At 46.9% G+C, this 14,503-nt stretch overlaps 1 protein-coding gene across 3 annotated transcripts in view; it reads right to left on the bottom strand.

Moving 5' to 3' along the window:
- CACNA1E (calcium voltage-gated channel subunit alpha1 E) overlaps positions 1-14,503 on the bottom strand; it is a 296,087-nt gene that overhangs the window by 76,598 nt on the left and 204,986 nt on the right. For all 3 annotated transcript variants that reach the window (XM_060009746.1, XM_060009755.1, XM_060009763.1), the window contains exons 8-12: positions 7,478-7,593; positions 3,034-3,087; positions 2,326-2,415; positions 1,170-1,379; positions 281-393 (exon numbers count right to left, since the gene is read on the bottom strand). In XM_060009746.1, coding sequence (XP_059865729.1) covers positions 281-393; positions 1,170-1,379; positions 2,326-2,415; positions 3,034-3,087; positions 7,478-7,593 — 583 coding nt within the window. The remainder of the gene's footprint in view (positions 1-280; positions 394-1,169; positions 1,380-2,325; positions 2,416-3,033; positions 3,088-7,477; positions 7,594-14,503) is intronic.

Here is a 14,503-nt window from a genome sequence, read left to right as displayed (position 1 = left end):
TTACCAAAGTGTTTACTCTGTGGTATGTGTGTTACCGTTCAGTAAAACATTAAAACATTAAAAACATTAAAAATAAAAGAGCATTTAAAAGACCCAAACAAACCCTAGGACGGCAAGGGTTCACTCATTCCTGACCTCCCTTTTGCTAATCCTATCTATTCCCCTTTTATAGATTCTGATTTCAGTGCTTCACGCCCAGAGCCCCGGAGCAAAGCTGCTTATCTCAAACCGTGGCACAGCAACACCTGGCAGAAGGATGGGCGGGCTCCAGAGCACTTACCCCAAAATCAAAGCAGTTGAACGAAGAGTGAAAATAAAGGCGAGGCCCCATGCCGTACATCTTCAGGGACATCTCCAGGAGGAAGAGTCCCAGAAACAAAAATTCTGCATAGTCTGAAAGGATTAAAGGCAGAAGCGTTGGTTCCATGGATGGCACGGGCTTCTGCCCTCCCCGGTCCAATCGCCCCACCTACAGAGGAACCCTCCACAGCAGCAGGACCTACACAAGCGGGACTTGCAGTGACCATGCCAGCTCAGTGCCAGGCAAAACCTAACGAAGTCTGAAAACGCTCAGACCCAGGATGAGTCCCAGGCACACTCCACAGGTCAGCTTTGCTCTCTTGACAGGTGGCTTTGTCATTGCCCTTCAAATGGTAGATGGCTCTCAGGAGAGAGAGAAAGGGCTTAAGCATGGCTTTGATGAAAGAGCCGGATTCGCTCTCCACACTCTCGGCAGTGACAGCCTCTGGGAGCCTCACTCGCGCCCAGCGGCAGCCTTACCCAGAGCTGACCTACACGTTTCCTTTCTGGTCTATTGAAGGTATCCATTTCCCTAGGAACTTTTTCCCTAGGACTTTGGTGACCAAGACACCCTCACTGAGCCTACTTAAGGCACTAAGCTGGCCTTAGACTACCCAAGGTGTAACACCATCTTGTTGACTCATCAGCAAAGATTTGTTGATCTGATTCAATAATGAATGACAGCTAGGAATGGTCGTGTGATAACCCCGACCCCTTGAGGACAGCTCTGGCCTCGGTCACAACGTGGTGGAGAGGCAGAACTCTGGGTGGGCAGGACCACTGCCAGGCCCACGTGACACCTTGCTCTCTTGACATTCACACCCCAATTGAGCAGCTGCCGTGAAAGCCAGTAGTCACCATTCACTTACAGAGGAGGTGGGTGAGCCACTGGGGCTGGTTGTGATGGACGATGGCCACACAGGCGGTGTTGAGAGCCACAAGGCTCAGCACAATCCAATAAAACACCTGGGATTTAACCATGTGGCGGATAGAGATACGCAGAAGCCGCTCCTTGTGCCGGAAGTAGGAGGCCCCGTCCACCTTTGTACTCTTGATGCTGGCTCGGGCGAGGGGTGTGCCTAAGTGGGAGAAGTAAGGAGGAAGAATGAGGCTGCAAAGGACATCACCCTCCGTGGCAAGCAGGTATTCGCAGGGCAAGGTGGGCAGCTTTGGTCCCAGGGCTAGGGTACTGCCACGTGTTATGAGCTAAGAGTTTCCACAGCACAGCAGGGGACCCTGCGGTTCCTCTGGGCACCCTCAGTCCTAGGAAACGGAAAGATTCCCCAGGCAGGACACCAGGCATCCAGCCGGTATCTTGAATCCTAACAGGATCGTGTTTATGTCTGTAACAGATTGGGCTTCTCTCTGGCTTTTCTTTTTAAATATGCTTCGGGCACTGGAATCATCCTGCCGCATTTGTGATTTTTCTGCCACTGGAAGCCTAAAGCAGCGATGAGCTCTGTACGCCTCTTCTGCTTTGGAGGATGAAGTCAGACCCTTCCCTTTTATCTGGGGAGGAAAAAATCTGCCATCAGCCAGAATCTCTAAGGGAACCTGAGGTTGAACACCAGTCATGTTAAAGGGTTGTCAGTAGGAATTTGTGTAAGTATCACATGGAAGCAGGCGATGGAAGTAGGTAGATGCTACTATGATTAAGCAAATGATTGCAGGTTCTCAAATGGGTGTCCTCAGGATCCTTTGAACAATTTCCCAAAGTGGGTTCTCATTATCACATCCAGGAGAGATAGGATATATATGCCGATGGGATACATCTGCCACACTCGAAGAATCTGGGTTGGATTCTTGGCCCTAAGCCCCATGTTTCACATAACAGTATCCCCTGGTCCATCTTTTTCTGTAAGTCATTGTCAACTAGATTAGATTCCAACGCCTTTTCCTAATTACATCCCAAAGTTCTGGATTCTTTGGCCTCCCTTCCTCCTGGTGGTGTTTCTCCAAAGACAGGATGTTCCCTTTCAGAGGAGGTTCAGAGCAGTGAAAGGAGATCTGACAGCCTCCACTCACCCACAGAGGAGATGTCGACACAGTGCTCGTCGCTGGAGTCCCGCGTCATGGCCTCCGTCCGGCTCCTTTTGATGGTTGCCCTTCGGAGCACTACACCGGGGAAGGCGGAGGCCAGGGAGAGGACACAAGAACAACCGGATCAGTCTGGTCAGAACTGAGGACTGTGGGCAAGAGGCCCCTCTGACACAGGCGCCTGCCTTTAAATACCCGAGCCAGGGTTAGTGAAGTCAGCAGCACCTCTGACACACGAGGCTCTTGAGTCCCATGGGACAAGGCTCCCGAAGCCTTGCTAGAGCTTATCTAAATGCAGTAGGTAACAGGTACTCCGTATCTATTTGTTCTGGTTCTTCATAAACAATGTCACTTCCTGCCAATGAAAGTGGTCCCAAGATGATCCCCACAAATTGTCAAAGAAGATCCCTTTCTGTGCCATTGGTTGTATGATGGCTTTTTCACTGCCCGTATCAAGCACACGCCCTGGAACAAAGCAACTCTTGGATTTCATTTTCATCACTTTAAAAAACATTTAAATCCATGACTCAATTCCCTTCATTTTAAAGCATGAGGGATTTTATGACAGAGAGACTTGCGTTTCAAATCCCAGAGCGCCCCTCTTTTCTTTCTTTCTCCTCTTTTGATCAAGAGAGATTGCCTCTGCAGAAGAGGGGGCAAATGCGAAAGGAATGAGGCCCTGGAGCACTTCCTTACCTTCTAAGGCTGACGTTCCAGCATTTTTATTTTCTTCAGCGAGCATGACTTCCTCTATATGGAAACAAATGGTTTAGTAAATTATCGGTAAATGCCAAATTACTTTGCAACATGAAAATCCCTCAGGAACGGCTCTGGCTCCAGGGCAACAGAGAGAGAGCAAAGAGTTCAGAGCTGGTCACAGGCATCAGCAAGACATCAAAGGTCATGAAGGGAGCACCCGAAGGTCAGAACAGAAAGGAAGGTCTTCAGTGAGGGGGTGTTGGTGGGTGATCGGTAAGATTCAGCTCTGTCTCTGATACACTGTTTAGGAGAATAGCCCTGAGAGCGAAAGCTGATCTTTTTAACTAAAATCCCCTAAATTGATAAGAATGACAAATTTCCATTTCTGTTTTTTCTTTTATCCAGGTTCCTTAAACCTTTTCTAGCAGCAGGAGCTCCCTTAATTTTGCTTGTCTGCAGCCCCCAGGTCATAACACCTTACCCCTTCATTCTGAAGGTGAGACCGTGTTTTGGGTTCTAGCCTACTCCTTTAAGGAAGGGGCGGAGGAAGATTCTCACAGCCACCCAAAAGAGAGGAGCAGGGCTTATGGGCTTGCCTCCTCTCCCCGCCACCACTTCCATCCTGCCTAGCTGAGCAGAGCTTGAGCTGAAGAGGCTTGGGCCTATCATGAATTTGTCCCTGTGATATAATAAAATATAAATATTTGGTTTCTGTCCACCTTCCTGGCACAGAGCTTCCAAACCCTTGGAATTTACTGTCTTTTGTACGCTAATGAGATGACTCACTGTGGGAGAGGCCTAGTTAGTGTAAGCATGGGGGCTGGTTTCCCCCAAAAACTAACCACATGATTAGAAGGTTGTAACTTTCAGTCTCATCCCCCTCCCACCTCGCAGGAGGGGAGAGGGTCTTGAGACTATTCAATTACCAATGGTCAATGATTTAATCAATCACGTCTACGTAAAACCTCCATAAAAACTCTACACGACGGGGCCCAGGGTGCTTATGGGTTGGTGAGCATATCAGGGTACTGGGAGGGTTAAGTGCCTGGAGAGGGCATGTGGGATCTGCATGCCCCCCAAACGCCACCCTCATACCTTACCCCGTGTATCTCTTCCATTTGGCTGTTACTGACTTGTATCCTTCATAATAAACTGGTGGTAGTTTTTCCTGAGTTCTGTAAGTCATTCTAACTAATTATCAAACTTGGAGCCCTCTGAAATTCTAGTCAGCCGGGAAGAGGTGCAGGTCACCTGGGGACCCCACAGTGGCTGGTGTGTAAAGCAGAGGCAGGCTTGTGGGATGGAGCCTTTCGCCTGTGGTGTCTGCACTAACTGCGCGTCAGAATTGAGTTGAATTGTTGGACACCCCAACTGGTGTCAGAGAGTGGAAGGCCTGGTCGGCATTGGGACGATGTATGTGGTTGCTGGCGTTTGGAAAACAACCACTCAGTCCCCTGGACGCCCCTCTTGGCCTCCCCAGGAGCAGCCTGTACTCCGCAGCGGCGTCATCATCGGCAGGATACTATTTTCTGCTAAGACTTATCAGAATATGCCTCACTGACATCCCTCCAAACTTATCAGCAAAACAGCCCTTCTGTCCCATGTGTGCTGGGATTCTGAGCCCTACTATTGGGAGTGGTGTGGATGAGTTCTGATCCCTGCCCCCGTCTCAGCCACAGGTGAGGGAGCTGGAGGCCCCAGCAATCATTCCCTAAGATCCCAGCTGCTGGGGAAACGCTTGCAGCAGGGTCTATGAAGCAATGCTTTAATTTAAGCACTTCTAACAAGTAAAAGGACAGGCATAAGAGGGTAAAGTTATTACCATAATTCCACCTGCATAGAAAACTGAGAGCATATAATGTATTTCCCAGGGAGGGGAACATTTTGAGGCTCGGAGGGTACCATGCAGGATGGCCATTATAAAGTCATAACATTTAGCTTTCGTTTTTAAGTACAGCCCTCCGGCAAAACTAAGTGGACAGGTTAAGTGTTATTGGTGGGCTGCTCCTTGATGAGGACAAAGAGGGTTTTAAAGTCATTAATAGCACTTGCTTTTGGAGGGCATCCTTTTAAAATTAGGTACTTGTTAAAATACCTCACAGCAACATGAACGACCTCAGCCAGAGAGTCTTTTTCGTTCTGTGCAGTGTCGGGGCTTTGGGATCAGCAGATCCGAGGACCCCCAAGGCAGATGGAGGGTGTATGGTGCTGCTGAGTACCTCTGGGAAGCGCTCGAGGGCTCTGGATGGGCTGGAACGGCCCTCCCATCCCCCCCCACGCCTCTTGCCAAGTTCGCTTTCGAACTTGAGCATGTCTTTCCAGGCAAATGTAACCCATATGTCTCTGAATCACTCACGCTCCACTTGTAAAGGGAAGGGCCAGGAAGCACAATTTGACGTCGCGGTGCGTCTTTTTTTGCTGAGAAGGAGAGTGCTGGCTTTGCCAACTGGAAGAAAGTGGAGCCTTGGGATTCTGCATGCGACTGAAAAGCAGAGCCGCAAAGAGCGGCATACCGGGCTGCCTGACCCCGAGCAGGGCCGTGGCAAGGGCAGGGAGGGTTGTCTTCCAGCTCTGCTGCCAGCCTACTCGCTAGGGTGGTCTGTCAGACGGCTCCCCTGCCCAGGAAGCCAAGGGCAGTTGGGAACTTCAAGCTGCCGGCCTGGCCTGGAGGCAAATCTGCTGAGATACTGTTCCAGGAAGAGGGAGGGGAGATTCACATTAACCTCCACACAAGAGCCTCAGAGGAGAAAGGGCAAAATGGAAGTACAGTCGCCACTCTCATGGCTCCTGCTTCCAGAAGCAGCAAGTCCCAAATGAGACGTGGCTTTTATCTGGCTTTGACGTGGCACTTTCCACCACACATGCCCTCTCACCCCTGAAAGATAATCCAAAGTTGACTCCTGAACTGAGAGAGCTTTTGTGTGCTGTGATCTGAATAAGCGTCAGAGCATCATTCCAAAGCTTAGAGAAGAATAAGGGTCAGGCACCTAAGTATCCAATCCTAGTCCAAATTTTTCCAGAGAGACCTCTTTGTTCTCTGCTTTCTACCAGGAATACAGCAAAGATGCTGACTATCATGTGTATTTGTTTTTAATTAAAAAACAGTTTTACTCTTTTGCTCGGGATGATATACAACACCAATGCAACGCAACCTTTAAAATAATACGGAAATCAAATACATCCTTTTTACTGACAGGTGTGGGGTGATCGATGTCCCTCATAAGCAGCAGAGCCACAGTCAAACTTGCATCCGGGGGCTCTGTGGGTTAATGAAATCGGGATAAACCTGGACCTATCCTCGGGGCTGGGCAAGAATTTTTCCCGAGGCTGAGCCACAGAATGAGGAGCTGATGACAGTGCAGGGACAGCCTCACAATCAGTCTCCCTGCTTCTGGCCTTGTCCTCCTACTGTCTGTTCTCAGGGCAGCAACCAAGTACTCCTTTAAAATCTTAAACAGAGCATGTCCCTTCTCTGCTCAAGACCCTCCTGTGCTTCTTGCCTCATTCACCAGAAAGTCCCAAATTTTACAGTGGCCCGTAAAGGTCATACACAATCTACTGCCTCTGCTCCCACCAGAGCTGCCCTCATCCTTACTCTCGACACCTTCCCCTGCTCACACCTCCTGCTATTCCTGGAGGGCTCCTGGCCCCTCCCACATTAGAGCCTGGGCACTGGGGTCTTCTTCCCTCAGAGCTCCCAGTGGCTCACGCCCTCATCTCTTCCGAATCTCTCCTCACACGGGTCTACCCTGACCCTCTATTTAAGACTGCAACCTACCCTAAACCCCTAACCCTACCTTGATCTGTTTTCACTGTACTTATCACCTTATCAAAAGTAATTATTTTGTTCATCGCTGCCTTCCCCAGCTACAGGGTGATGAGCTCCACAAGAGCAGAGCTCTGGGGGAATTCTCCGGCAGTCCAGTGGTTAGGACTCAGCACTTTCACTGCGGTGGGTGGGGGGGCCGGGTTCAATCCCTGGTTGGGGAACTAAGATCCTGAAAGCCGCGTGATATGGTCCAAAAACAACAAAAAGGTAGAACTCTGGCTCATTGCTGTATCCTAAGTGCCTAGAACAGGACTTGGCACAAAGTAAGCTCTCAATAAATATTTGTGGAATGAACAGACTGTTAGTAGTAGTAGTAACAGTAGTAGTGTAGAATGTCATCAGCCCAAACTCATGGGTTATGTTACCTTTTACTCAGTTCACCTTGCTAAAATGCCTGCCTCGTGAAAGGCGTTTGGCTGAAGAACTGGGACAGACTCCAGAGGGAGAAAAAGGGACCAGCGGGGAATCCAAAAAGCCAACAAGTCATCTCGAGCTTCTCTCTGCTCTGGTCTAGGCTGCCCCTTTGAATGCAAGTATTGGGAGTGGGAACTGGGGCAGGTCCCTGATGTCTGGGCAGCCCATCGCCAACCTCCTCCAGCCCCCAGGCCTTACCTGCTTTGTCTATCCACGCGCGGTACCCATTCAGCTCACGCTCGATCTGCTGCTGGCGCCGCAGTTTCATGAAAGCTCTCCGGTTCTCCACTCTCTCTCTCTCTTTGGCAAATTCCCTGTGGACAAAGCAGATAAGATTCACTAGGTTTGGGCAGTGCCATGACTAAAAGAAAGGGTGAAACAAGCAGGAGGGAGAGCATGTTTGAACAGGCACTGTGTATACCCCATTTCCTTTGTCCCAGGCTGCAACGGGGATCTCCTTAAAAGGTTGCACAGAAATGCACTTCGTTCAGCCTCCTGCAGGAAGCCTTCGCAGATCAGTTTCATTCCAGTCAGCACTAATGCTCTCTGCTTGCTCTATTTTGAAAGGTATTGACTTAGTAACGTGACCAGCTAGCTTCCAGAATGCTACGTTATGTCTCTCCGGCTACAACGGAAGCCCTTCACCCTCTGAGGGGCCCAGCTACCCCTTCTGCTCTTAATAACAACAGTGACTAATGTACATTGACTGATGATTACATGCCAGCCTATATGAAGTTTTTCATACCCATTAACTCATTTAATCCTCAAAATCACCCTATGAGGTAAGCACTATTAAAATTCCTATTTAACAGATGGGGAAATCAAGGTTTAGGGGAGAGAGGTCACTTGCTGGGATCTGAACTCTACCCATAATGCTGTGCTTCCCCTGGTGGCCTGTACCCTGTGGTGATCAGTATGGGCTGCCATGGAAGACCACGACACTGAGGCCTAGAAGGGCTGAAATGCTGTTTGAAGATGGCTGGTCGAGATTAAACAAGAAAGCTAAGGACACAGGAAGGGCACATGGCTACAGTAGAAAGACAGTAGGAAGATGGGGTGGTGTGGAGGGGAAAATGAGACAGCATGAGGGTCAGAGATAAGACAGAGCCCACTAACAGACACAGGGGACCAGAGCCACTCTGGTCAAGATGATTAAAAAAAACAAAACCAAAACAAAACAAAAACGAAAGCTCCATGGGAAAAAGAAGACAGAAGAGGAACGAGGGTTCCCTGGCAGAGAGGAAGATGATCAGATTCAATGAGTGAACAAATGGGGATCAAGAAATATTCATTTGCTAACAGGCCCCTCCAGATACCACCTCTGCACCAATGCCCGTCTCATCACCAAACACCCTTCCAGCCGGAACACCCCTTGCTAGCGTAGTGCCTCCCAGCCACGGCTCACGCACTCTCCTACTGCCCTGGAAGCTGTTGCACTTATTCAAGGTGTTCCCCGTCCATAAAGAGCAACAGCCTGAAGATAAGAGAGTCGAGCACCCACTGTGGGTCCTGCCACCTACCCCCTCATGTCCAGGGAGGAGAAAATGAGCCAGGGGCTGAGGGACGTGCCCCAGCCCCGGTGCAGGGAAAGGAGAGGTGCCAGTCTACCGTGAGGCAGAGGGATATACCGGTTTGGGTCTCATACAGCCCCTCCTTCCAAGATAGAGAGGGATTCCTCGGGCACAGACACCTTACAATGGTCACAATCAGGCTAAGGGCATGGGGACAAGGCACATGGGCAGGGGAAGTTCTCCTGGGCTTGGCTTCAAGCTCGGTGGGTTCTCCTAAGGCTGCTGTGGGGGAAGGAAGAGTTGAGCAGGGCCAGCGAGAGTCAAGGTAACAGAACTTAAGCCCTGGGACACCTCCTTTTTTCACCTGCCTCTCTGGATTTCAGCAATTAGAAAGTAACGAACAGCTAGCTTGGTTCATGGCGTCACCATCTACCAAAGTTCCTACCTTTGGTTCTTTGTCTTCTTTCTATCCTTCCTGTCTGACGAATGCTATTGTTCTGTTGGTTCTATCTTCAGAATAGCACTTGGACCCAGCCTCCCTCTGCATCCTTACTGCCTCTTGGTCCTCATCCTTTCCTGCCTGGACAACTGCAATAGCACCAACTTGGTCTCTCAACCACCTATCTCCCTTCCCTTCATTTCATCTATTTCACAGTTACTCCAGTTATCTTTCTAAAACGTGCACTGGATTTTGCCACTTCCAAACTGAAAATAATAACCCCAGGGAGTGACATTTATGGAGCACTTTCTAATTTCCAAGCACCTGCATCCATTTTGTGCATTTAATCTTTACAACCAAAATGAGGAGGTAGAACATGTATTTTCAGCCTCGATGTAAAAGTGAAACAACTTGCTCAGGTTCAGGTAAGAGATGGAGCCAGGTTTGGAACCCAGGCCTGTCTGCTCTAAGAGCCCAGGCTCCCCGCATATCTGCCGGCCCAGTGGCATATTTCTATGCTGCTTTCTTTATCTTTTCATACGTATGTGTCTTCATTTTCCAACTATGCTCTAGGGAAATCCAAGAGGGTTTTGCAGGAGGTAATGTTTTGAGCAAGACATTGAACAAGGAGAATTTAAGCAGGCTATGAGCAGGGGAACACAGTAATCTTTCTTTTAGCATCTGCATTATTACCAACATCTCCATTTTCCAGCTCAGAAAACTGAATCTTGGTGGTGGGATGAATTGGGAGGTTGGGATTGACATAAATACACTAATATGTATAAAACAGATAACTAATAAGAACCTGCTATATAAAAAATAAATAAAATAACATTCAAAAATTCAAAAAAAAAAACAAACCCCAAAACTGAATCTAAGGGGAGTTAAGTGGCCGGCCACTAAGAGGAACCACGACCCTCAGATCTTCTAAATTCCCTCTTCTCTCTACTCTATCCTCCCCTCCTCCACAGTCTCCTCCAACAGCTGCTAAACACCTAACAGACCCTTCAAAGGCCTTCACAGCTGGATCTGAACCTTTCATTCAAACCTCACCTTCCATCAATCTGATCTATCTCTTGCCTACTTGCAGCCCATCACGGCCATGCTCGAAACACAGCACACTTTCCACAGTTCCTGAAAAAGCAGTGAGGGATCTCAAGGTTTAATTCACACTGCCCAGAATCTGTTCTTACCTTTTGCCTGAGTCTTTTTTTTTTTTTTTAAACATCTTTATTGGAGTATAATTGCTTTACAATGGTGTGTTAGTTTCTGCTTTATAACAAAGTGAATCAGTTATACATATACATATGTTCCCATATCTCTTCCCTCTTGCGTCTCCCTCCTTCCCACCCTCCCTATCCCACCCCTCTAGGTGGTCACAAACCACCGAGCTGATCTCCTTCTTCAAGGCCAGGTTGAAATGTCACCTCTAATGTTTAGCTTTCCCCTCCCCCTCTCCCTTGCCCCCAGTCTTCTGGCCTCCTTTCTACCTTATCTCTATCTCTTCACAGCTCATGTTACAGCCAGACCTCTATTGTGGTGAGTTGTACATGTGACTGTCTCTCTCCCTCTATGTGAGCTTTTTGAAAACATTTTGTCTTACTCAACTTTGCATCTTCCAGGACTAGACTAGGTCTGGCGTATAGTACTTATTCAATAGATTATTTTATTACAGATACCCAGGCTGACTTGAGGAGCACACAGATAGCTCTGACCTGATTCCCAAAGGCTTAAATGAGGGGGCGCAGCATCTCTGCACTGACCCAAATGGAGCCAGGTGAACTAGCGGGAATTTAGCAGTTGCCAGGTAACTCCTGGACACTGCCACCACTATTTTTCTTTGTTTGACTCCACTAAAATCTCTGTAGCATTCGTCTATGAAGTATGCAGTGTGGTACCTCTATCTGACCCCCAGGATGACCGCGTGGCTCGATTTCCGGTGGGATAGCCCAAGACACCGCAGCCTAACCTCCCTGTATATTTGGAAGTTTCCTGGCTCCAGTCTCACCAGCTGGCTTCCCTGCTCTCCTCTGCCACTGCAGGCCCCCATTTCCTCCCACCCTCCCACCTGGCATCTTACAGGCCCAGAGCCCAACAAATCTGGCTTGGTCTTTTTAAGAAGGCTCTTGGCTAAAAGAAATAGAGTATGCACCAACGGGGCTACTTCCTGAGCAGCTCCCACGTGTCAGTGGGGGGAAGAAGGGCTGTGTTTGGGGTTCTTCTGTACTATGTTTATCATTTGGCCTTCTGTGTTTTTTTTTTTTTTCATCTTTGCTCTTATTTATTTTACAAAAACTGGATCATAGCATAGTGTCTATAGCACGTGGCCTTCTGTGTTTTGTTTTGCTTTGTTTTGTTTGTCAGCTGGGAGCCTAGGGCAGAGAGTCTGGCACCAGTGTCTTTCACGACACTTCTTAACCCCCTCCCTTGACATCACAGTGTGCCCACGGCTTTTCTCTAACTAATCTGAAGGTTCCATGAGGCCAAGTAGAGGCTGAATCATATCACATTCTATCAAGGACCAATGAAGTTTAATCCACAGCCTAGTATTATAGCAGATTCCATAGATGATAAATAAGATATTAAGCTTTTTAAGCCACATTTGTAAGATTTTTATTTTCTAAATCACTTTCATGTAAATTATTTCATTTAGATTTGCAAAAACCCTGGGAGGTTCAGAAAGGTTACTTCTCCAAAATGACCAAATTATCAGGAGGCAGAGCCAGAATTCAAATGAATGCCTTTTGATTCCAGATGAAGTGCTGTTTCTATGAGGCCTGAGCTGTCTTCCATGTTATGTAGCAGTCAACATTTAAAATCCACAAGAGGGATTTATTTTTCAGCCAAAGGTTGAGGAAAGTAAGGACATAAAAACAGTTTTGTGTTTTTTCTAAAAGGACTATCTTCTTAATTGAGAGAGCAGCGTAAAAATCCATTGCTCTGTGTTGGGTTAATAAGGACCTAGTATCAATGCTACTAATTTGTAGCATTAGTCAAGCTAGTGATGTGTTGCTTGATTTTGTGTCTATATCACAGTCACCATTTATTTATACACATATTTCATTCTGGAGAACACAGGGCCAAACAGGATTCAGCTCTATTACTTGCCAAAAATAAGTGATTATTCTAACCTTAGATTCAACATGTCTGCCAGTCTCGTGAGTATATATGTAGCCAGACGGAAGAAAGGGAAATGTGTTCCTCCCACTGGCCCCTCTCTTCCCTGAGGACCTGAGTACTCTCTCCTCTTCATAGAGGATTATCCTGGGGTTATTCAGATGATGATGCTTTTGCAAAGATAAAACATATGGCCGTTGCCTTACTTAGCCATCTCGATGACCACCGCCAAACTTCTTAATGAAAGGTGCCTCAAGGAGTGGCCCTATGGATATCTCAATTTATCCAGTTTCCTTGGATCAAGCAACAGGAAGTTCAAAGGAGAAAAGTCTGGCTTACATTAGAAGAGTGCTCATGTCCTCTAAGAGCACTTAGTATTAGCCTGTGGCTCAAGGTAAGAGGATGGGTAGTCAGTTCCCTTTCATTTCCTCCATCCAGTGTTTCCACACCCCTAGATGTAACAGAACTCAAGCTGAGATGCATCTAGACACTCAGGAAAACAAAAATAAATCCCCATGTGATGTGGCATAAATACCACCAAGTCAATTCTCAGAGCTAGGTACCCAGGTAACCTTTGCTTTTAATAAACTGGGCAGTAAACCTCTCTGTCTCAGTTTCCTCTTCAGCTAGTGTTGCCATTAGAAAGACACGAAACCCCCCTACTCATAACCAGAGCAGGAATAAATCTGTTTTAGTCTGGAAGTCCTGAGTGGATTCTTGTAAGAGATTGTAAAATGATAAAAATTCAATGAAATGGCAACCTATGGAATGAAAAGGCAGCCTATGGAAAGGAAGAAAATATCTGCAAATCATGTATCTGATAAGAGGTTAATATCCAAAATATATAAAGAACTCACACAACTCAATAGCAAAAAAAAAAAAAAAAAAAAATACCATTATAAAATAGGCAGAGGAACTAAACAGACATTTTTCCAAAGAAGACAAACAAATGACCAACAGATACATGAAAAGGTGCTCAACATCACTAATCATCAAGGAAATGCAAATCAAAACCACAGTGAGATATCACTTCACATGTATTAGAAAAGCTCTTGTCAAAAAGACAAGAGATAACTGTCAGAATGTGGAGAAAAGGGAACCCTTTTGCACTGTTGGCGGGAATATAAACTGGTGCAGACACTATGGAAAACAGTATGAAGGCTCCTCAAAAAATTAAAAATAGAATTACGATATGGTCTAGCAATCCCGCTTCTGGGTATGTATTCCAAGGAATTGAAATTACTCTCTCAAAGACATTATATACTCCCATGTTCACTGCAGCATTATTTACAATAGCCAAGACATGGAAACAACCTAAGTACCCATCAAGAGATGAACGGGGGCTTCCCTGGTGGCGCAGTGGTTGAGAGTCCGCCTGCCGATGCAGGGGACACAGGTTCGTGTCCCGGTCTGGGAGGATCCCACATGCTGCAGAGCAGCTGGGCCGGTGAGCTATGGCCACTGAGCCTGCGCGTCTGGAGCCTGTGCTCCGCAACGGGAGAGGCCACAACAGTGAGAGGCCCGCGTACCGCCAAAAAAAAAAAAAAAAAAAAGAGAGATGAACGGATAAAAAATGTGGTGTGGAATATTATTTGGCTATAATAAAGATGGAAATCCTGTCATTTGGGACAATATGGATTAATGAAGGCATTATGCTAAGTAAAATATGTCAGAGAAGGCCAAGTACTGTATGACCTCACTTATTTGTGGAATTTTAGAAAAACTGAACTCATAGAAACAACATTTTGGTGGTGGTCAGGGGGTGAGGGAAATAGGTGAAGGTGGTCAATAGGTACATACTTCCAGTTATAAGTAAGCTCTGGAGATGTAATGCATAGCATAGTGGCGGTAGTTAACAATATTGTGCTGTGTATTTTGAAGTTGCTGAGAGAGAAGATCTTCAAAGTTCTCATCACAAGAAAAAAAATGTAACTATGTGCGGTGACGGATGTTAACCTACTGTGGTGATCATCTCACAATACATACAAATATTGAACTAACACAACTTAAACTAATACAATGTTATCTGTCAATTATATCTCAATAAAACTGGGGGGAAAATCCATTGCATTTCATTCAAATATTTCTTACTCAATTCTGTTATCCATAATTTTTGGCTGTCTTTTTTTTTTTTCCTGGGAGGAGAAATGGCAGTTC

The sequence above is a fragment of the Delphinus delphis genome, chromosome 1, assembly GCF_949987515.2.
Source record: "Delphinus delphis chromosome 1, mDelDel1.2, whole genome shotgun sequence".
NCBI lineage: Eukaryota > Metazoa > Chordata > Mammalia > Artiodactyla > Delphinidae > Delphinus > Delphinus delphis.
Note: the sequence above shows the minus strand (reverse complement) of the source record. Positions and strands in the feature narration are given on the sequence as shown.